Here is a 21,139-nt window from a genome sequence, read left to right as displayed (position 1 = left end):
GGGGATTTTTAGGGCAATGAAAATATTCCATATGACACTGAGTGGTAGAAACATGGCATTATACATTTGTCAAAGCCCGTATACAAAGAGTCAACACTAATGGAAACTACGGACTTTAGTTAATAATAAGAATAATATATTAGGGGTGCCTGGGTGGCTCAGTTGGTTAAGCATCTGCCTTCAGCTCAGATCATGATCCCGGGGTCCTGGAATCGAGTCCCACATTGGGCTCCTTGTTCAGCGGGGAGTCTGCTTCTCCCTCTGCCCTGCTCTTTCTCTCTCTCTCAAATAAATAAATAAAATCTTTAAAAAAATAATGTGTTAGTATTGCCTCATCAGTTGTAAACAAAGTAAAATAGCCAAACAGATTTAGATATTTTTGGTTAAATTTTTGTCGATATTATAAATATATATGAAATATAAATATGTATCTGTATATTTTAGAGAGGGAGCGAGAGAGGGAGGGGTGGAGGGCCAGAGGGAGCGGGAGACAGAGAATCTTAAGCAAGCTTTATGCCCAGCGTGGAATGAAGCATGGCTCTATCTCACCACCCTGAGATCATGACCTGAGTTGAAATCAAGAGTCAGACACCTAACCGACTGAGCCACCTAGGTGCCCCTCGATATTTTTAATATTACGCAACAGTCCATCTCAAATATCTGTGAATACTGCATATTCAATAGTAATTTCATTTTCCACCCAAAACCATAATTTGCTCTTTATTTGAGAATCTTCTGTTGTTTTGCTTAACTCTCCAAGTTCTTTTGATATCTCATCTACACTAACGATACTTGTTGTAACAGCATCTAGCCAGCATTCCCATCATGTGTCCCAGAGAGGTAGTAAGGCCAAGTGTGACGTGTGTCTTTCTAAGATGTTTCATCTTTGGGCAGATCCAGAAAACACTGTATATAGTCTTTCTGTTGTTACAAAGAATGCCATCACGGTCAGCACAACTGAGGTCAGGTCTAGTAACAAGTTCAACTATGTGCCATGCAGGGCACGCGGTACAAAAACCCTTCTGGAGTTTTGGTCCAAAAAATGATCTTGCTCCCCTTTACCTTTGGTAACCATGTCAGTTCCATCATCATTGACTTGCCCTCAACAATCTTTTTTCTTTTTCTTTTTTTTAATTAAGTAGGCTCCACGCCCAGCATGGAACCCAACACGGGGCTTGAACTCACAACCCTGAGATCAAGACCTGAGCTGAGTTAAGTGTCAGATGTTTAACCAACTGAGCCTCTGAGTCACCCCACCCCCAACAATGTTTTAAATCAATGCCTAATTATGGGGTGCTAATCTTTAGTCCTTTCCTTATATCAAAACAGAGCTAAAACCACTTAAATATGTACGCAAGTTTTATCTAGATTTACATATATACACATTTTTAAAAATGTGAATTAATATTACAAATGTTCCTCGGCTATTGCATTAATTTGAGCACTTCTGGAACCGTAAATTAGAACAAGAAGAAAAGCAAGAGGATTTGACTAGGTAATTAATGTATTTCTTTTCTTACCGAAGCACTTCAACTTCTCAAATCCTCCCCCACATAAAAATTCAGGAGTTTTGTTTGTGGTATTTGGACACACTCACCTCATGTTTCCAGGATGTTAGGAGATGCAGGAAAGGGCTTTTCTGGGCCTGAATGGGGTCATTAGCAAAGCTGATGTTTAAGGTTATGAGTTCTGCTGGGCCAATGCCAAGCCCTGGATCCTGATGGACCAAGGAAAACATTTTTTGGTATGTTTGTGGTTTGTGGGGCCCTTAGCTGGTGCTGGGAGGGAACAAGGTGGCAGGGGCAGAATGAAAACAAACCTATGAATGTACCTTTTAATATAGTTTTGACATTGGGGCCCTGTAAATGATTTGTGTAAGTGAAAAGCAAAATGAGATCAAAAAGGAAAAAAAAATCCAACTCTAAAAGCCGCGGCAGTAACGTAGATTATACCGAATGCTTGATGGGGAGCCGAAGGGGAGCGCGATCGTACACAAAATCCCACAGTCAAGACCCCTGATTTGGATGTTCTTTCATGGTTTTACCCCATCTCTAAAATCCCCTTTTATTGTCCCTGTGAGCCTCTCTCACCTAAAATCCCTGCAGTTAGTACCTCAGCCTGAGGGCTTCAGTTCACCCTACTCCCCACTACAACTTCCATTACAAAATTCTGCAAGGATAGAGAGTACGTCTAGGCATTCAGTTTTCATAAGAACTGGCTGATTTCCTTCTCCATCACTGCAACTCGCACTAGTAAGCACCTTGAACTTTTTCCTTACTGCCAGTTGGTATCGGCTCTTTCCACCAACATTCTCGTCTTCTTTCTCTGGCCTCTGAACAGATGATGACCCCCGCTTTGGCAGCTGTGGGTTTGAAGAGGCTCTTATCTGAAACACAGTCCTGGAGGAGAGAGAAGCATTATCACCTTAGTAGAGCTACCACTTGACTCCAAACCCAACGACCATTTCCATGGTCACCTCAAGGGGAATGGCGTACAATCTCTCAGCATGGGGAAGGACGTTGGCTTTTCAAGGCGGTGTCGTCTAGCACTTCTTTCGCATTGTGCTCACAGGGTACTTTTCAGCTTACGAATGGATAGCACTTTTGTAGCACAGCAATTCATTTGTTGCAAGAAATGTGGCCGCACATAACCTCTGTCTGCCCGCAGCTGTGTGCCCAGCTGAGTCAAAGGTTATAGCTCATTCAAAGTGGCTCTGGTGAGTCTCAGATCACTCAGACGGGAAGCTTTGGTCCCAAACGAATGGAAATATTGTTTTAAAGGATCCTGCCAATTCCAAGAAGGTCTTTCTTGGTGTGTAAAGCTGGCCGGTTAATTGCGCACAGCGCAGGCATAGCAAGTTTGCGGAGTTTGATTTTGGACATGTTGAGTTTGTTTGTTTTCTAAATTTTTTTTAAAAGATTTTATTTATTTATTTGACAGAGAGACAGCCAGCGAGGGAAGGAACACAAGCAGGGGGAGTGGGAGAGGAAGAAGCAGGCTCCCAGCGGAGGAGCCTGATGTGGGGCTCGATCCCAGAACGCCGGGATCACGCCCTGAGCCAAAGGCAGACGCTTAACGACTGCGCTACCCAGGTACCCCCTGTTTTCTAAATTTTTTAAAAAGATTTTTATTTATTTATTTGACAGAGAAAGAGAGAGCACAAGTGGGTGTGGGGGGGGTGGCAGGCAAAGGGAGAGGGAGAAGCAGACTCCCTGCTGAGCAAGGAGCCCACTGCAGGACTCGATCCCAGGACCCCGGGATCATGACCCGAGCCGAAGGCAGACGCTTAACCAACTGAGCCTCCCAGGTGTCCCTGGACATGTTGAATTTGAAGCACCAGTATGATATCCAGGCGCTATGTCCAGGAAGCTGTTGCAACCTGAACTTTGCAAGACAGATTCAGGCTGAAGGCACAGATTTGGAAATCATCACGTAGGGAGGAGAGGAGGTCATGAAAGAATACAGGAGAGAGTGATGTCCAGGGGCCCAGGGAGGAGGAAGTGGCCACTTGTATCAAGTGCCGTAGGAAGACAGGCTAGGAACACAGGAGGTGTTCACAGAACAGCTAACATTTCTGAAGAGGATGGGTTACGGGTGGGGAGATCAAATATCTTGAAGGGAAGGTGGGTGTATACTCCAAGATTTGAAATTGGGGGAAAAGGCACAGTTGGGACAATAAAAACATCAGCAGCAATAACCACAACAGACCATGCTCTGAGCAGGAGGCTAAAACAAATCCTTGTATTATTCTCCCTTGTTTGGAGGGATTAGCATTTTGTGGTTAGAGCTTAGCTTGGGTTGGGGGTAGAGACAGACTATGCTGTAAAATCAAATAACAAAATAGGGAGTTAGAGTCTGATGGCTAGAGAGAGGGAGGGGAAATCCCAAGAGGAAGAGGAAGAGGAAGAGGAAGAGGAAGAGGAAGAGGAAGGGAAAACACGTCCCAGAGAAGACATTGAGTTGGGGCCTAACAGGTGTGAGAGAGAGGCTGAGGCAAAACCAGTGGAGTTTTAGAAACTGCAGTCCTTGCTCTGCACTGTGCTGTCACCCCTGGTGGGACGGCCACATCTCAGTAAAGGCTTGTTGCATAACTCAGCTTCCTATCAGTGGAGCTTTGGGGAGTGAGGGATTCAGGTAGCCTTTGGGGTTGGGTGGGTGAAGGGGGACAAACATTTTTAGGAGCCCAGGCCAGGATGGAGATGAAGAGTTCAAACAAGCAGGTGACCAGGGGAAGGATGAGACCCTTAAGTGTCCTTGGCATTAGTAGAGAACACCAGGTTTTCCAACAGATTTGGGATGGGGTCTCAAATATATTTTGAATATTAAAGGGAAGGATAATTTATTGAGGAACCTAGAGCCGTCCAGGTGTAGATATTTAACTAGAATGTTCAGGTAAACAAATTAATAGGGACTAGTGAAGGAGGGTGAGCTATTTCTGGTCTGTGACCTCCTTGTCATAATGACAATGAGATAATCTCCTGAAGATGCCTAGAGAAGCTGATGACGCTGGAGGAAACAGTTTGGAACAGCAGCTTGGGAATCCCCTGTAACAATGTGTTTCCCCTTGTGACCGGCTTGAGAGCGGGCACAACCTCTTAAACATTTTTTGTATCCCCCATGTATTCGCAGGAGCTCAATAAATGATAGACTAAATGAACGAATAAATGAATAGAGGACGAGACAGAGAGTCTGAGGAGGGTGTGGAGGCGGTGCAATCCCAGAGCCCAGCTCAGAGGCAGTAACCAACTCTCACCTAAAAAGTTCACGACCAGGGAGGGGGGCCAGGAGAAAGAACAGCACGGGTATTCAGCCCAGTCCAAAATCCGGCTGTTAGGGGGCGGGGCTAGGAGGAGGGCCTAGTCCGCTTCTGCCCGTCAACTGACCAATCGCCGCCTCAAGGGGGCGGGTATTTCAACCTGTCTCCGCCCCTCTCTTTGGAGAGTAAATATGTTTGGGCGCCGTTCAAACGGACCAATGAGTGCTCGATGTTTCCTGCGGTTGCTTCTCAACGATTGGCCGGAGTTCGTCGTCCCGCCCTCCTTGTCACGCTTTTCGCCCCACCCTTTCGCACACAAGATGGCGGCGCCCAGCGGAGTAGAGGCCGCGTTTGGGGTTTGCTGAGGCTGACTCCCTTTCCCACTACCCCTTTGGAGGCAGAGCGCCGCGAGCCCAGAGGACGGGGGCCGGGCGGGGACAGGGGTACCTGTGTAGCTGGACCGCGAGCCCGCGCCCAGCCTGCGCCGCCCCCACCCGGCCCCGGCCCGAAACCATCCGTTCCCGGTCTCCTCTCGGTCTGACCCACTGCCCGGCCGTGGTTCGCCATCACCAGGCCTCCAAAGCTGACCTCTCTCTTCCAGCCCGGGCTCACCTGCACTTTAGAGATGTTTGGCCTCTTCCTTCCCAGACAGCCCGCCTTCAAAACCGGGACTCCTGGACCGGCACCTGGCCCCCTTTCCCTCCACTGAGACTCCGCCTCCCTCTAACCCACTTCTTCCTCAGATTCTTGGTTCTCCCTGGTTTGGAGACTGCTCACTTCCGTTCCAAATTAATTCCTGTCGCCCCCAAATATTATCAGCCTTGACACCCCCCTCAACCTGGGGCCAGACTTCCTTTTGGATTAACCTCCACAGCACTATCATGGAGGCTGTGTACCTGATAGTGAATGGGGTGGGCCTTGTGCTGGACCTGCTGACCTTGGTGTTGGACCTCAACTTCCTGCTGGTGTCCTCCCTCCTGGCTTCCCTGGCCTGGCTCCTGGCCTTCATCTACAACCTGCCACACACGGTACTGACTAGTCTTTTGCACTTGGGCCGCGGAGTCCTGCTTTCATTGCTGGCCTTGATTGAAGCCTTGGTCCGATTCACCTTTGGGGGCTTGCAGGCCTTGTGTACCTTGCTGTACAGCTGCTGCTCTGGCCTGGAGAGCTTAAAGCTCTTGGGGCACCTGGCCTCTCACGGGGCACTGAGGAGCCGGGAGATACTGCACCGGGGTGTCCTGAACGTGGTCTCCAATGGCCATGCTTTGCTGCGCCAGGCCTGTGACATCTGTGCCATTGCCATGAGCCTGGTGGCCTACGTGATCAACAGCCTGGTCAACATCTGCCTCATTGGCACTCAGAACCTTTTCTCTCTGATGCTCGCCCTGTGGGATGCAGTGACGGGGCCATTGTGGAGGATGACGGACGTTGTAGCTGCCTTCCTAGCCCACATTTCCAGCAGTGCCGTGGCCATGGCCATCCTCCTCTGGACCCCCTGCCAGCTAGCACTGGAGCTCCTAGCGTCAGCTGTCCGTCTCCTGGCCAGCTTCGTGCTTGTCAATGTCACCGGCCTGGTGCTGTTGGCTTGCGTGCTGGCAGTGATGGTGACTGTGTTGCACCCGGACCTCACTCTGAGACTGGCCACCCGGGCACTCAGTCAGCTCCACGCCCGGCCGTCCTACCACCGGCTCCGAGAGGATGTTGTGCGGCTGTCTCGCCTAGCACTGGACTTGGAGGCCTGGCGCCGAGTCTGGAGTCGCAGCTTGCAGCTGGCCACCTGGCCGAACCGGGGAGGGGCTCCTGGGGCCCCTCAGGGTGGCCCTAGGAGGGTGCCCTCATCCAGGACCTGGAGACAGGACACTCTTCCCGAAGCAGGGCCCAGATCAGAGGCAGAAGAAGAGGAGGAGGTCAGGATGGCCAGAGCAACAGCTGCCCGCGGCCGGGAGAGGCTCAATGAGGAGGAGTCTGTAGCCGGGCAAGACCCATGGCAGTTGCTCAAGGAGCAAGAGGAGCGGAAGAAGTGTGTCATCTGCCAGGACCAGAGCAAGACGGTGCTGCTTCTGCCCTGTCGGCACCTGTGCCTGTGCCAGGCTTGCACTGAAATCCTGATGCGTCACCCCATCTCCCACCGCAACTGCCCCCTCTGCCGCCGGGGCATTCTGCAGACCCTCAATGTCTACCTCTGAAGATCCTCCCCTTCGTGCCCACTCCTCCATGCTTCATGAAGCCACCTGCGCTAGGACAGCTTGAACACCTCACCTCTTGGTTCCTGGCCTGAATCCCCTCCTGCCCCCATGGCTGTCACGCCAAGCCTCCAAGCCATACGTCCAGGACATTGAGATAGGATACTCTGGAAGACTGTGAGCTGGGTGGGGCAGGGTAACCGCTTTTCCTTACCCAGTGCGTCCCTGTGTGATGCCGGAGGTGGTGAGTGTGTCACTATGCAAGGCCCTGAGACTGCCGTGGACTCCCCTCCAGCTTGCCAGGGCCCATCCAGATGCCAACCTTTGGGGCTCCCCCTTACTTCTGGTTTTTCTGTTGGGGATTTGCAGGTCCTCTCCCTGGCCCCTCCCCAGCTTCTGCAGCCACAACACGTCATTGTCAGTTTGGGTGTTTTGGTAACTCAGGGGCCTTGGAACGATCTTGAACCTTTGCTTTCAGCCAGAGCACCTGTGAACTGGTAGGCCTTGGGGATAGTATCTCTCAGGTGCCCTTAGAGTTACCACTTCTGCCTGTCTTGATCTTACGAGGCTCCCTCCCGACCTGATCCAACAGCTAGGATCAAGAGTTTACCCCTTGAGGGGTGGGTGTCTGCACCTGGCTTTGGGACCATATTACCCTCTGGCACCCCAGCTCCCCTGGGAGCCTCAGGAGGGATAACCAGATTTCTACTCCTACCCCTTTCACTCCCCACATCACAGAGAACAATGGCATTCCCATTCTGTTTGTCTCTCCCTGGCGTTGGGGAGGGCAGACTGTGCACATTTCACTAGGGTCCAAATACGGAAGGGGCCAGCTTAGGAGTATGAGCATCCTGATGGGTCTGTCTGGCCCTGATGGTTCTGTCTGGCCCAGTTTCTGGTGAATAAATTTCTTTTGACAGCTCTGACGGCCTCGGTGTGCATCCTTACAGGGACGAGCAGTTGGTGCCCCAGGGTCCTTCAGTCCTGCTGGAGTCACTGTGGTCTGGAGGGGACCTAGTGGGGGAGGAGATAAGATAGGAGGTGAGGACTGTGCCTTGGGGAGAGCCCATGCCAGGTGCAGCTGAATTAGCTTTCACGGCCTCCAATTTGTGCCCCTCACACACCTGGCTTTTGGAAAGCCCTGTCTTTTCTCCTTTTGCCAGAATGAAGCCCTAGTAGAGGGGAGTGTGAACATTCTCAACCCTTGAGTAAGCTTCCCAGCTTCTCTAGTGCCGCTCTTCTCAGGAGGGAATTTGGGGTTCTTGCTGCCTGGAGTCCAGTCTACCCTCTGATCCCTGGAGGAGCCTGGTGCTTGTCCTTGTGTCTCTTGGGCTGGAGTGGGGCTGTGAGGCCTCCTGGTGGAGAGCTGGGAGTTGAAACCCAGGACCCATGGGGGGGCAGGGTAGGTCAGAAAGAAACTGAGAAGAGGCCCCCCTCCACATTCTCTGGGGTTGAGAGGCTGAACTGATTGTGGGTCTGGCAAGCCCTGGGTTGTTAGTCATTGGGCGGGGGTGGGGCTGGGGCTGGCTTCTGAAGGTCAGAGGAGGGGAACCTTGAAGGGGCTTTGTGGCTAGCCTCAGACTTAGTGGCGCGGCCCACCCAGGCTATGCCCAGCACGGTGGGGGTAGTTCACCACATCCATCTTGGAGTTGGGAGGCCTGGGGAGGGCTTTCCCCGCCCAACGCTAGGGAGGGAGCGGAGCAAGGGGAGGCTCGGCTCCTTCCAGTCTCTGTTTAATGTGAGGATAAACATTTTATGAGAGAAGATAAACTTCCTGAGCTGGGAGCAAAGAACCCCCTTTTCCTGCACCCCCATCTGGAATTACATTGGCAGACCTCAATACCCGTCCTCCTCCTAGCTACCTTAGCAATCGAGAGCTGAAGCACGCCAGGATCACTGCTGCATTCTGGAGTTGGGACGCCCTCTTGTGGTCAACTCAGAAACTACTTATCTCTAGCCACCCAGGAACACACCACTTCCCTGGTGTGGGGAACAGAGAAATAGCTTTCCAGCCATCTAGAGAGCAGGCAAGCAGCCAGAGCAGTCACGAATGCAACCCCGGGGATCCTTTTTGTTGATCAGGGTAGTGGTGTGTGTGGGGAAGGTAGCCTCCGCCCAGTTTATATGACATCTTTGAGTTAGAAAAAAGTGGTAAGAGCCCCATGCCAGAAGGGCACTCTCTTCAGCCAAGCACCCCTGTTCACAACCAACACAACTCAGGGGACAGCTCTATGGAGCGGCGGCTCATTCACCTGGGCCCGCTTCCTGTATCTCCTGCTGCATGGCTCCTCCAGGCCAAGAGCCCTTCCTTCTGCTGGAGCACCACCCTGTACATCTTCCCCATCGCTCCCTCTCCCCTCCCCCATCCTTACCATCAGGGCATCCCCCCCACTAAAGAAGAAAGGCTGAGCCAGTAGGGCTTATTTATTTATTTATTTATTTATTTATTTATTTATTTATTTATTATTTATTATTTTTTATTGAATAATCTCTGAGAGAAGGGCCCAGGAATAGGAGGGACAAGGAAGGACCCAGAGAAGCAGAGCCCCAGGAAGGGGACACCCCACCTCTGGGGCTCTGGGCCAAAGCAACTGGGGGACCCACACCTGCCAGCACAGAGTGCTCCTTTGGTTTTGGGCAGAAATCCAGCCACTGCCCAATACTGCCAGCCCTGATCTCAGACAGCCTCTGTCCCCATTCTCTGCCAGCAGCAGGACGGAGTGGTTCACAACATCCCAAGGGGGGCCAGCCCTCCCGGATGATGTGGCTGCCAGTGTCACACCCTCCTTCCGCAGGAATGAGAGAGCTTGAGCTCGCTTTCCAGTGGGCATCAAGCAAAGACAGGGGAGTTGTGCCAGTCAGAATACACCAGAAATCCCGAGAAGGTGCTGTCTGTCTTGATGCTGGCATAGATGCCTATGTAATCGCCCACGCCTACCTGCACCCACACCTGGTCCTCTGGCTCCAGCCTCACCATGGCGCCCCCGGAGAGGGAGGCTGGTTTGGGCCACCCCCCAAAAAACTGGAAGAAAGAGGCGATGGACTCGCCGTTCTTGACCAGATCGAACTGCAGGCTAGCCCGGTAGACGGTGGCGTGGACCGCGAAGTAGTAGACCCCGGGCACGTGGCAGGTGAACTTGCCGGTGGTGGCGTCGTAATGTCCTTGCTCGTTCACCAGCACGCGGTCGAAGGGTAGGGGCGCGTCCGACGGCGGAGGCACGCGGCTCTCGGAGCGCTTGGCGCTGAAAGCGGAGCGCGGAGGCACGGAGCACTCGCCGGCGGGCCCCGCCGCTCCCACGGGTCCCGCCTCTCCTCGCGGCCCGGGTTCCCCCCGCGGCCCCGGCAGTCCTGCGGGGGTGTGGGGCGCGGTTAGGGCGAGCGTGGCTGCGGCGGCGGCGGTCCGCAGCCGGAGGCGCGGGGGGCGCCGCTCAACGCCCTCCTCACCCTCTCTGGGGCTCCCGGCCGCCGCTTCCCGGGCGAGAGCCGCCCTGCCGCCAGCTCCCCGGGCCCCGCCGCCCGCAGGACAGGATCCCCGGAGCCGCGGCCGCCGCGCGCTGCGTCACCCTCCCCGCGCCCTGCTCCCGGGGCCGGCGGCGCCCCCTGGCGGGACGCTGAGCCCCTGCCCTCGGCCCGGCGAGCGCCGACCGCCCGGTGGACGGCGCCCCAGCCGCCTTCTTACCCGGACTCCCGCCCTCGCCTTTCTCTCCCGGAGCCCCGGGCGCGCCGTCGCGACCGTCGCGGCCGTCCCGGCCGGGCAGGCCCTGGCTGCCGTGATGGCCCGGCGTGCCGGGAAGCCCGGGGTGCCCCGGGCACAGGCTGGGGATCTTGTTGTCGTCCAGCGGGGGCGAGCCGGCCGCCAGGCCCAGGAGCAGCAGGGCGACGAGCGGCCTCATGGCGCTGGCACGGGGACTCCGGCCGCCGGGGTCCTTTCGCAGTCTGCGGGCCAGGCGGGACGGGAGTCGGGACCCAGAATCCCGGCACCGGCCTCGCTTCCCGCCCCGGCGCGACCGGGTGGGTCCCCACCCCACTGCCACGGGCCTGAGGCTGAGCGGCCGCGGGGGGATGAAGGAGGGGCGCCCCCAGAGCCGAGGACCCGGAGGGCGCCGGGGTGGGGGGGCAGGAGAGGCTGGCCGCTCCCCCCCCACCCCACCCCGTGCCGTCTTTCCCCCAGTCCCTCCCGTCCCCACCCCCCTCCCGTCCTCCGCCGCACTCACCCCGTCCCGTCTCCCGAGGCTTCCTTGGGGCGCTCGCTACTCCGGACCCTTCAGATGACCCTTGCCCCGCCCCTGCGCTTCTCCCCCGTCAGGCGTCCCCTGCCCTCGGTGTCCCCCTGGTCCGGGTTCACTCCCTGCCGGCTCCGCTCTGCTCCTCCCAGACTCCAAGAGGAAACCAGTTGTTCAGGGGCCAAGAGCTCCCGGCCGGGAAATAGCAGGGAAATAACTCGTGGTGTCGCCCGGCTGCCGGCCAAGATTTGGGGGAGAAAGGAGGGGGAGGGAGTGTTAGCTGGGCACAGGGAGGCAGAGCTGTGTGAGACAGACACTCGGGGCACCCACTGCTCCAAGGAGCCCGAAGGAGAGAGGGTGCGGTGACAGAGAGCAAGGACAAGACAAGTCCAGGGGAGACAGAAGCTGAGAACGGCCGGGTGAGAGTTTCAGAGGCTGAAGGCTGGATCTCCAGGACTCAGAACAGGGCCTGCCACATTACTAGGCACTCAACACATTTTTGTTCAATACATGAAAGAGTCAGAAGGCAGGTGGTGGAGAACCTGAAAAAGCAGGTGGAGAGGGGAAGGCGGGAGACTGGCAATCTGGGTCAGAGGCTTGGGTGGGAAGCAGTCCTCACGATCAACGGCATGGTGTGGAGCTGGGGCAAGAAAAGGGTCAGGGAAGCTTCCAGTAGCCCTGCCGAGGACTTCTCTTCCCCTACTTGGGAGGCTCCAGAGAGGATGGGCAGAGTCTCATGCTGGTCCTCCTTCCTTTGTCCCCTGCCTGCCCGCCCTGATTGGCAAAGGTGGACGGGCAGGCCGAGGGGCAGGGGCCGGCCTTCAGGGTCAGGGCCGTGCACAGGCCTCCAGGCCGGCCGCTTCGGGTAGCCTGTTGCAGTTGAACGGCCAGGGGGTACCCAGTAGAGCCAGGCCAGACTGGCACTGGCGCTCAGCCTCCTGGCAGACAGAGCGGCAGGGGGGAAGGACACTGCCTATGGGGGTGCAGTGGGGCACAAGCAGCCCACAGAGGAGCCTCCGGAAACTCTGGTAGCAGGGCAGACTTGTCAGGCTCTGTGGAAGGAGGACATCAGCCCTCAGGCACCATACTCCCTAGGCTCCCTCCACTTCCTGCCCCCCCCCCCCAATCTCTTCCCAGAGCACCTTGTAACCTCTAAGGATCTCCACCACCTCCTCCTGGGTGGCCATGCCCACCCAGACGTTAGGGAAGGCCGTGGTGTTGTAGCTCAGACCGACGCACATCTCTACCTGGACAGGCTCACAGGCCAGCTCTGTAAGGGGAGAATCACTGTGGGGGGACACTGCTGGTGACCCAGGGCAAGTCACCTAACCGCTCCCTCTGGGTCATTTGGGGGTTGTTGTGGGAATCAAAGGAGCTAACATGGGGAGATGCTTTGCACACATCACAGGTGCCCATTATCCTCAAGAGCCCGCCCAAACGTCCTTTGCCAGCCCTGGGCATCACGCAGGTGTCTCTGATCTCGGGAACATGAGACACTGACATTGGCAGGGCCTGCGGGGCACCTGGAAGGAACTCCCCCGCTCTTGCCTTCCTCCTCCTCCTCATCTTCTTTTTTTTAAGTAGGCTCCACACCCAACGTGGGCCTTGAACTCACAACCCCAAGATCAAGAGTCCCATGCTCTACGACTGAGCCAGCCAGGTGCCCCTCACCTTCCTCTCTGAGGTGGGCTGTGCAGAGGGGCTTTCTGTGTGAAAAGGCTGGGCGGTTCTTGAAGCCCCTACCATTGACTCCCAGATTCCCACTTGCCTTGGCAGTGACGTTAAGTACCATTGCCACCACCGGGTGAGAGTCCCTCCCCGGACTCTGTGGAGTCCCCCCATCGGGGAGGATAGGGGTGGGCTGTGATGAAGGGTGCCAACGGGGTTTCTATGAACCGACCCCCAGCCTCCTCCTGCCTTCTGGGCCCTGCCCACAGTGCTCTGGGGCGGCTTCTCACCTGGGGGTGGGAACAAGGGGCTGCTGCAGCTGTCATCGCTGCTGTCCGGGCAGCGTCTCCATGTATCACACGTCCACTGCGGACTCTTACAGCCTCCATCACGGCAGGAGAACTCTCCGGGCCCACAGGGATCTGTAGGCAAAGGGGGTATGGCGGTGCCCTGGGACAGGGGTCCAGAGCCCTTCCTCGTTCTGCTGGAGGCGACTCCGCTGCCCACACCTGCTCACCCAGGGGCACCCACTTTCTGTGGCATTGAGGGCCTGGTAGGTGGCAGAGAAGCCCCCGGTGCTGATGCCACGGTCTGTCCGAAAGAACACCACCAGCTGCTGGTGCGAGGAGATGAGGCGAGGTGGGGGCTCCGTTCCACAGAACCTGCCGGAGCCAGAGAGCAGCCCTTGGCAGGGGGCCCTTGGCCCACCCAGGGTGTTCCCACGGGCCTCCCTCTGAGCTGGTGCTCTGGGCTGTGCCAGAGGGAATGGGACACAGGGCCGCTGACTCATGGCGCTTAGTAGGCATATTTAGTAGGCAAAGAATTTAGCAAACTGCTTGAATTTGAGCCAGTCGGAGATGGGAAACACCAGTGAGGGTTTGAGGGGAAGTGGGAGTGGCCCCGCGGGGCAGGAGAACCAGGCGGGAAGGGTACAGGGAAATGACCTTCTGCGCAGGGGCAATGCCAAACAAAGGCTTTGGGCTGAGGAAGGACAAGCCTCTTCCTAGGGTGACAGTGAAAAGACGTCTGGCTTAGAGCGGAAGGAACTGGAAGCCAGGGAGAGAGCAGGGTGAATCTGCGGGAGGCCTTGACCCTCAGACTGCGGAGGATGGAGTTTCTCCAGGGCTCCTGCTCAGGGGGCTACCTGCCCAGGAGGCCAAGAGCCCCTGTGTCGCTGGCCTCATACACGGCCACGTAGTCCAGCTTGCACTCGTCCTGAGCTTCCAGGCTGAAGTTGTGGAACCGCAGTTCTAGGCCGTGTCCCGCCGGCACGGAGATGTGCCAGGTGCAGAGCTGCGGGAGGGCACAGATGGAGTCGGTCAGGGTTCCTTCTCCCGTCCCACTCTGGGCACCCAGGCAGGGCTCCAGAAGGGCTTTCTCCTTGCTGCAGGCCGAGCAGGGCGTGGGAGGGGGTGGCCCACCAGGCTCTTTGCACTCCCGGTGGAAGGGCCTTTGAACTTGTCTGCTCTCAGAGAGAAGTTTGCCCAGCACGGGAACATGGGGCTACCTAGTAAGCACTGAATACAGTTCCCTTGCTGCCTGTTGGAGCTCTGACCTTCCCAAGAACCAGGCCACGTCTCCCATGCTGTTCCCGGTCACATTAACCCGGTGCACAGGTGTGGGTCTGCAGGTGCCACACCGCCCTCCCTGTGGCGCACCAGCTTACCTGCTGACGAGGGTACCTCTGCAGGTCGCGGGGGGCAGAGAAAGTGCCCTGGAGCCCCGTCAGATTCCCCCCGCACCCTGAAGAGAGGAGGAGGGACCTGAGTTTGCCAGGGTCTGTGCCTTGGACAGGGTCGCACGGGCAGGGACTGCAGGGGAGAGTTTGGGCCAGGCCCATGAGGAAGCAACTTCTGGGCCAGGAGCGTATCTGGGCAAGTTGGGGGCTAGGCCAGAGCTGGGGAGCCCAGGCCGAACCCGGGATCGGATGCCTGGAGACAGAACCCGCCCTGTGCCTGGCGGGGCCCGTACCCAAGAACTTGGCACTGCAGCTGGTCTCATCGCTGCCATCAGCACAGTTGGCAATACCATCGCACACTGAGTCAGGCAGCAGGCAGACGAGCTGGTCACAGGGGAACTCATCGTGAGCACAGCTCCCTGTGTGTGTGAGGAGGGTGCGTCTGCATTCAGAACCTCCCAGAGTCTCCAGCCCTTTTGCCAGTGCTGCGAGTGTTTGGGGTGGGGGTGGGGGGAGCAGACGCTTGAGGGACAGCCAGAGGCGGGGTGGCAGAACACTCACCGTTCCCGGGAGTCACAGCCTGGTACCAGGCGTGGAAACCAAATCCTTCCACACTGCTGTCAGAGACGAAGGCCACCCGGAGGCGGCTGGCGTTGGTGTTGAGGGTGGGGGGAGGCACCCTCCCACACACTCTGCAAGGAGCCAAATTGGGGGGTGATGGAGGAGGCTCAGAGCTCAGGGCCAGCCGGAGTGGAGGCTGCCTGGACCCTGCCGTCCTCTTGCCTCAAGCCCTGACCCGAGGAGGACGGTGTCAAAAAGGGTCGTTTCATTTCCCAGGGAGCTCTGACTCTCCTGACTGCCATGTCCCTCCTTGTGGCATTTATTCATGGACAACGGGGTGGGAGCTCCATCTGACACAGAGGAGCGGTGACCTTCCCAAGGTCATGCAGCAGGCTGGTGGCAGAGCTGGGCCCCTGAGGTCAGGTTTCTCGGTTTCTTCCCAGTCCAGCCTTTCGCACTGGCGCAGGGCAGGGGTGAGATCTCCGGGGGCAGGGGGCCCCACCTGAGGAGGGGGCCTTCAGGCTCAGGAGAGATTTCCAAGCGATCGAAAAGACAGGAGGCCACGCTCTCCATGCTGAGCGCTTCGATCCTGAGCTGTACCGCCCGGTCTGCGGCCACCTGGATGTGCCACACGCAGTGGGCGTTGGGAGGGTAAGGGTCCGGGTAGTTGGGGCTGCTGAAGAAGCCCCTTGGGCCAGAAAGGAGGCCCCCACAGGCTGCAGAGATGAAGGTTAGAGTTCCAAGGTCAAAAGGAGAGAGACCCTTTTATTTCCAAGGCTCTCCTTCCTGGCCCCTCCTCCTCCTGCCATCTTGGACTCTTCTCCCGGAAGATCTGCCCCGGGTACTCACTGGGCTGGGGTGAGGGGCTCATGCCTGCCTCCTCCAGCTGTCCTTTTGGGTTCCCAGATGCTGGAGAGGTGGTGGTGATGTTGGAAGGGGTGGTGGGGGTGGGGGTGGTGGTGGTCCCACTGGGGGTCAGGTTTTGGGCAGGCAGTGGCTGATAGGAGGCCCCAGACAGGGGTGTAGCCCGCAATTCTGGAGGTGGGAAGATGGGGGAGTGGGATTCAGAGGAGCTGGTTCCCCAGAGGTGACGCATAGAGTGGCTTATGGAATCTCATTCAAAAGCCCTTCTCCCACGCAGGGCCAGGGACTCACGGGCTAGAATGATGGCCACCAGAAGCCCGAGCAGCAGGAGCAGGAGGCCAGCCAGCAGGAGGACGCACAGCCAGGAGAAATGGCAGTCGGGGCGGAGCCCCCGGGGGCGCTGACCTGTGGGTGGGTGGGTGGGGTGGGGTGGGATGTTGAGGGCTCCTTGGGCGTCGCTCACACTGTTCTAGCTCCTAGGTCTCTGTTCTCCCCCATGCGGGTCACTCCCTGAGATGGTTACCATGCCAGGGAGCCGGGATGCTGCAGCTGGCATCCTCCCGGAAGGCTGCTGGAGGGCAAGGTGGCCCTGATTCAGGCTCAAAAGCAGGATTGCAGAACTCAGTCTGAAAGGGAAAGACTGGAGGGCTGAGGGCCATTGGCCACACTGCCTGGCTGGCATGTCCCCCGGGGCACGGCCAGCCCTAGGCAGGGATCTGGGGCTTGGGAGAGGGTCCTATGAGACCCTTACCTTGCTCAGTTCTGTCGCCTCCACACACAGGATGATATCCGAGCATTCCTTCATGGTTCGAGGCTCTGCATGGCTTTCTGGGAGTCCCTGTGATTGCCTAAGACCGCCAAGGGCCCACTCCCCGATCCCAAAGTGCCTATCAAAGGGACAGCCTCTGCTCCCTTTGGGAAGGGGCTGCCAGATGAGACTGACTCTCAGACTGCCCTTGGCCGATTGGTTCAGGACCTGGATACTCTGTCCCTGTGTTGGGGAAGGAAGCAGCCAGAAGGAATTCGCAAAGGCATGAAATGGTCCCTTAATCCAACTCAGCTGAGGGCGCTAAGGGCTAAGGTCGACAGCTTGGCCCAGGACAGCAGTCCTTAAAGGCACAGGCCGTGGTTGCGAACACCCCGCAGAGGAAACTAGGTGCTTGTGGGGGGAGGGTGTGACCAAGGGAGCTGACACCCCCTTTCCTCACCTCACCCAAAATATTGAGTGAGCACCGAGGGGTGCTGGGAGGGAAGGAGGACTGTGCAAGCCTGAGGGAGCCTTGGAAGCTGGGTGGGAGGGTTCTGCAGCTTTAAGGCCTAGGAGCCTGAGGGGACGAAATCAGCTGCCCTCCCATCTGGGGCCTGGGGCGTTAGCCAAGCTCGGGTCTTTGGGAGGCCCCCGTGAGCGTACCTTTGTGGCCAGGACCAGCTAAGGCAGTACAGGAAGCACATGGTACGTAGGGGCTGCTTCTCTCCGTGCTGATGTGCTAGGGAAGCTGGAGGGGCCTGCCGCCTCTGCCTGGGACCCTTTGGCCTGCAGACAAAAGGCAGGGGAGAAGAAGGAAGAGGGGCCAAGTCCTTGGACAGGGTGGCCGGGGCAGGCCCTCCAGTGGCTGTGGGGCCTGGGAGTTGGTGCTATCTGCTGCTGCAGGGTAGAAAACCCACCCTCTGCAAACTGGACACTTCATGCCTCTTCCTCCGTGACGACAGTCTCTTGGAAAAACCCAGCCTGGCCCGGCCGTCCTCGGGGAGAAAGGAAAGGGCTTGTTAACCTGTTTTGTGTTAGCCATGCTCGGGCGGAGTCGGGCAGCGCGGGACTAGGGAGGCAGCATCTTCGTGGCCAGCATTTGCACAATGTTACGTATTAGGCCCTGGGCAAGAGGCCTTCCGTGTCGTTTCCCTCCCTGGGTCACACTACGAGGTAGCATAACCATCTCATAAATGACAGCACTGAGGCTTCCCCAGGGTCACACAGTGGGTGCGATACAGAGCCAAGAGTTGAATCTGGGGCTGAGGAAATCCAAAGTGTGTGCTTCCCAGGACACACCTCTCTCACCCTCCGCTGGGGTGAGGCCTGCTGGCAACATCGGGGAACAAAGTGAGGAGCCCAGAGGGGAGAGAAGAAACAAAGGAGACAGATTATCTGATGCTTATGCAGCTGTCCTCATACTCTAGGAGACCCTTCACCCCCAGGTTATTCTCCATTCATCCCCTGGGGTGCCCTGGGCTGCTTGTGTATAAGGGGGCAAGCCTTTTTTCTTGGATCCTTGGATGGGGACTGCTTTTAGAGGGTTCGAGAGGTCGAAAGTATTTCCTTCCACAAGAACACTAAAATATTATTTGCCTTTTCATTTGTGAGTACACAGCACAGTCTTCCAGAGGCTGTGCGGGAAGCTTCTGTCTGGCTTCTGCTGTTTTCCGTGGCCATCCTCTGGGCAAAAGGGACTTAGGGTGCTGTTCCAGTGGTTTCTGGCTCTCTTGGGCTTCTGCTTGTATTCCTAAGAGCATGACTTCCTGTAGCTTCCCCATGCTGACCCCACACACCGTTCTCTCTCCTTGACTCTCTGTGGCTCTTCTGCCACCAGGAAGGGCGAGGCCAGCCTGAGCTTGGCTAGAACATTCTGGGACTCCAGGCTCTCTGGCTTGCTCTCCTGCTAGTTCTCTAGCTCAAACTTCCACTTCAGCCAGACCAGCCTCTTCATTGTCCCTGGAACATGATGTGTCCTTCCTACGAAAGACAGGTGCCCAGACTTGTCCTCTCATGTAGAACGCCTTCTTTTTCCGTGTTCCCAGGGCCAGCACTGGAGGCGCGCATTAGCATCTGACTCTTCTTCCCCACCCAAATCTGTCAGTCGTCCTCCTCCTCTCCTTGTTCACTGCCACCCCTAGCCTTGACCCTCGTCCCCTGGCTTCTGGATCTTCCCTCGTCTCTAGAAGCCCAGAAGACTGCAGCTCTATTCCAGCCAGCCTTCCTCGATCTCCCAGGGGAAGGCCACACTGAATAGCAGGCAACCAGAAATGCCCATCCCTTGGATTTCGGTCGTCCCTCCGGTGGCCGTACTTCACGAATTCTGGGCCATGCTGTTACTTACTTTGCATTCCTGAGCCTTTATCATATGTTGTTTGGAGGAGAAAAGAAGGCACAAGCATCCCGAGAGGCTAGGGGTCCAAACGTTGGCTGAGCATCACCCACTAAGAGAATGTGAATGTCGATGGCGCAGTCCTGGAGATGTGGGGCTGTGTGTGGGACATGGACATTTGAATACCTAGTATGTTCCAGACACAGCTCTCAGTAGCTATTGTTATACTCAGATTACAGAGGAGGAAACTGAGGCTCAGGACGATTAAGTAATTTGCTTGGAGTATAAATGCTAGTCTCTTTCTGCTGCCTCCTGCTCAGGTGCTTGTTTCTGCCTCTAGAGCAACGAAGGACAGGAGCCCTCAGAGGTGCTCGGCCTAGACCCTGCGGGGCCCAGGTACGTGATAGATGGTGCTGGCGTGTGGATGGATGGAATCAGGGAGTTTCCTTGCTACACTGCTGTTCAGCTCAGTTCCTAACAGACACGAGTTTGGAAAGTTTGCTGCAGAAAACTCTACCCTGCAAAAAGCTGTCAATTATTCACCCAAAAAGCGGAATACTCGAGTACTCAGATGGAAAGAGAACCGTCCTGCCTCAGCCGTTGACAAACCAGTGGACTCGAGCCAGCCTTCTCTAGCACTTGTGTCCTCACTGGCAAAATGAGAATGTGGACAAGGTGACCTCTATGGTCCTGACTTTGAAGCTCTATGGAGAGAAATATGTTTTTTTTAAGATTTTATTTATTTATTTATTCGACAGAGAGAGAGAGACAGCCAGCGAGAGAGGGAACACAAGCAGGGGGAGTGGGAGAGGAAGAAGCAGGCTCATAGCAGAAGAGCCTGATGTGGGGTTCGATCCCACGACGCCGGGATCATGCCCTGAGCCGAAGGCAGACGCTTAACCGCTGTGCCACCCAGGCGCCCCGAAATATGTATTTTCTGAGCACTGGTCATTAAAAAAAATGTAGAGTAACTCTCAAAAACTGAAACCAGAGGCACGAAAGGGCCCCTCACTTGGGACTTTGAGGCACGTATTTAGAGAAGTGACTTAGGAGGAGGACACTTGAGCTGAGAACTTCAAGGTCCAATCTCCTTAACTCAGATGAGGCACAAGGCCCAGAAAGAGGAAGGTTCTTGCTCAAGGTCACACCAGAGCAGTTGCAGGGGGAGAGCCCCCTTCCTCCCCATGGGGAGGCCTGCTGGAATGCAAGCAAAGAATGGGGGCAGAAATCCCAGTTGCTAGGAGGCAAAGCTGATGGATAAAGAAACATGGGGACAGATTGTGTTTGGGATCTGTGTAGCACTGGGACCTGTTGCCATGGGAATGAGAGCACCACAGGTTAAGTACAGAAGGGAGAGCTGGGAGCAAGGGTGGGGCAGGCTGAGCCCCTGCCTGGACAGTACCGGTAGTCCCCTGCTCCCCTGTGGAAGACAGCGGAAACGCACCGGTGGCCTCCACAACCAGAGAAAAACTAGTCAAGACACAGGTGTAGCAAGTCACACTGATTTGGGGCTCACCCATCCACTTTGCTAGAAGCCTGTTTCCATTTTGAAGACCATCCTGTTGACCTGTGGTTTTGGGGGAAATCATCTGCATTGGAAAATCTTACCCTGGGTCAGGCCGCTTCCAGGGCTGGCCAGGGTGAAATCTCAGGGTTTGAGTCACTGTTTTTCCCACTTCTGGGAAACGCCCAGAAGCAATGCTCCCACTACTGTCTCATCCCTTGATGTGAGTTTGACAGCAGGCACTGCTGTCTCAGCAAAGATCGAATAGGCAGGCCTTGATTTTTCAGTGCCTGGAGCAGGGAGGTAGCTAGGAAAAGTCCCGATAAAGTACTCTAAGTTCAACTGGCGGGGGCTTCAGCTTCCAGAGTTCTAAAATCAGGGGCAGCAATGCAAAGTCTGAACAGTATTAAGGGCTAAGAGAGAAAACCAAAAGAGACAAGCCCCCGATGCCCCAAAGAGGCAATCTCTTGAAAGGGTTAAATCTGTTTAAACCTTGAAAAAAGCGCTTTGGAGAACAAGACCTTTAATGTAAAAGTGGCTCTTTCTAGGTATTACTAGGGCAAGTTGAAGTCTTCTCGTTTATCAAGGGCCAAGTCTTGATTCCTCCACATCGTGGTACGGC

General features: G+C 56.1%; 3 protein-coding genes across 4 annotated transcripts; 1 reads left to right on the top strand and 2 right to left on the bottom strand.

Annotated features, from left to right (window-relative positions):
- The first annotated feature begins 5,052 nt into the window (after positions 1 to 5,052).
- RNF26 (ring finger protein 26) lies at positions 5,053 to 7,862 on the top strand. The gene has a single exon (XM_008689973.2). The coding sequence runs from the start codon at positions 5,638 to 5,640 to the stop codon at positions 6,940 to 6,942; it is 1,305 nt and encodes a 434-aa protein (XP_008688195.1). The 5' UTR covers positions 5,053 to 5,637; the 3' UTR covers positions 6,943 to 7,862.
- Positions 7,863 to 9,382: 1,520 nt separating this feature from the next.
- C1QTNF5 (C1q and TNF related 5) lies at positions 9,383 to 11,260 on the bottom strand. Of its 2 annotated transcripts, XM_040630701.1 has the most exons (3): positions 11,154 to 11,260; positions 10,619 to 10,875; positions 9,383 to 10,287 (listed from the first exon to the last, which is right to left on the bottom strand). In XM_040630701.1, the coding sequence occupies exons 2-3, from the start codon at positions 10,830 to 10,832 to the stop codon at positions 9,770 to 9,772; spliced, it is 732 nt and encodes a 243-aa protein (XP_040486635.1). In that variant the 5' UTR covers positions 10,833 to 10,875; positions 11,154 to 11,260; the 3' UTR covers positions 9,383 to 9,769. The 2 variants fall into 2 exon arrangements, with proteins under 2 accessions (XP_040486635.1, XP_040486636.1); XM_040630702.1 differs by lacking the exon at positions 11,154 to 11,260 and having other exon boundaries at positions 10,619 to 11,039.
- A 729-nt stretch (positions 11,261 to 11,989) lies between these two features.
- Positions 11,990 to 16,738, bottom strand: LOC103662493 (membrane frizzled-related protein). The gene is made up of 13 exons (XM_040630700.1): positions 16,685 to 16,738; positions 16,457 to 16,559; positions 16,225 to 16,338; positions 15,919 to 16,104; positions 15,572 to 15,785; positions 15,070 to 15,200; positions 14,802 to 14,927; positions 14,497 to 14,573; positions 13,975 to 14,123; positions 13,362 to 13,492; positions 13,121 to 13,252; positions 12,305 to 12,432; positions 11,990 to 12,214 (listed from the first exon to the last, which is right to left on the bottom strand). Exons 1-13 carry the CDS (start codon positions 16,736 to 16,738, stop codon positions 11,990 to 11,992), a joined length of 1,770 nt encoding a protein of 589 aa, XP_040486634.1.
- Between the last annotated feature and the right edge of the window lie 4,401 nt (positions 16,739 to 21,139).

Source organism: Ursus maritimus, unplaced genomic scaffold, assembly GCF_017311325.1.
Source record: "Ursus maritimus isolate PB19 unplaced genomic scaffold, ASM1731132v1 scaffold_16, whole genome shotgun sequence".
Classification (NCBI taxonomy): Eukaryota; Metazoa; Chordata; class Mammalia; order Carnivora; family Ursidae; genus Ursus; species Ursus maritimus.
Note: the sequence above shows the minus strand (reverse complement) of the source record. Positions and strands in the feature narration are given on the sequence as shown.

What these genes read in the sequence shown, in the direction of transcription:
- RNF26 (XM_008689973.2), top strand. Translation starts at nt 5,638, where the DNA reads ATGGAGGCTGTGTACCTGATAGTGAATGGGGTGGGCCTTGTGCTGGAC.
- C1QTNF5 (XM_040630701.1), bottom strand. Translation starts at nt 10,832, where the DNA reads ATGAGGCCGCTCGTCGCCCTGCTGCTCCTGGGCCTGGCGGCCGGCTCG. An exon ending in AGGCGAGGGCGGGAGTCCGG is followed by an intron (nt 10,288 to 10,618) that starts GTAAGAAGGCGG and finishes ACACCCCCGCAG; the next exon opens with GACTGCCGGGGCCGCGGGGG.
- LOC103662493 (XM_040630700.1), bottom strand. Translation starts at nt 16,738, where the DNA reads ATGAAGGAATGCTCGGATATCATCCTGTGTGTGGAGGCGACAGAACTG. An exon ending in GCTCTTGGCCTCCTGGGCAG is followed by an intron (nt 13,493 to 13,974) that starts GTAGCCCCCTGA and finishes TGGCTCCGGCAG; the next exon opens with GTTCTGTGGAACGGAGCCCC. An exon ending in GGCCCTCAATGCCACAGAAA is followed by an intron (nt 13,253 to 13,361) that starts GTGGGTGCCCCT and finishes CTTTGCCTACAG; the next exon opens with ATCCCTGTGGGCCCGGAGAG.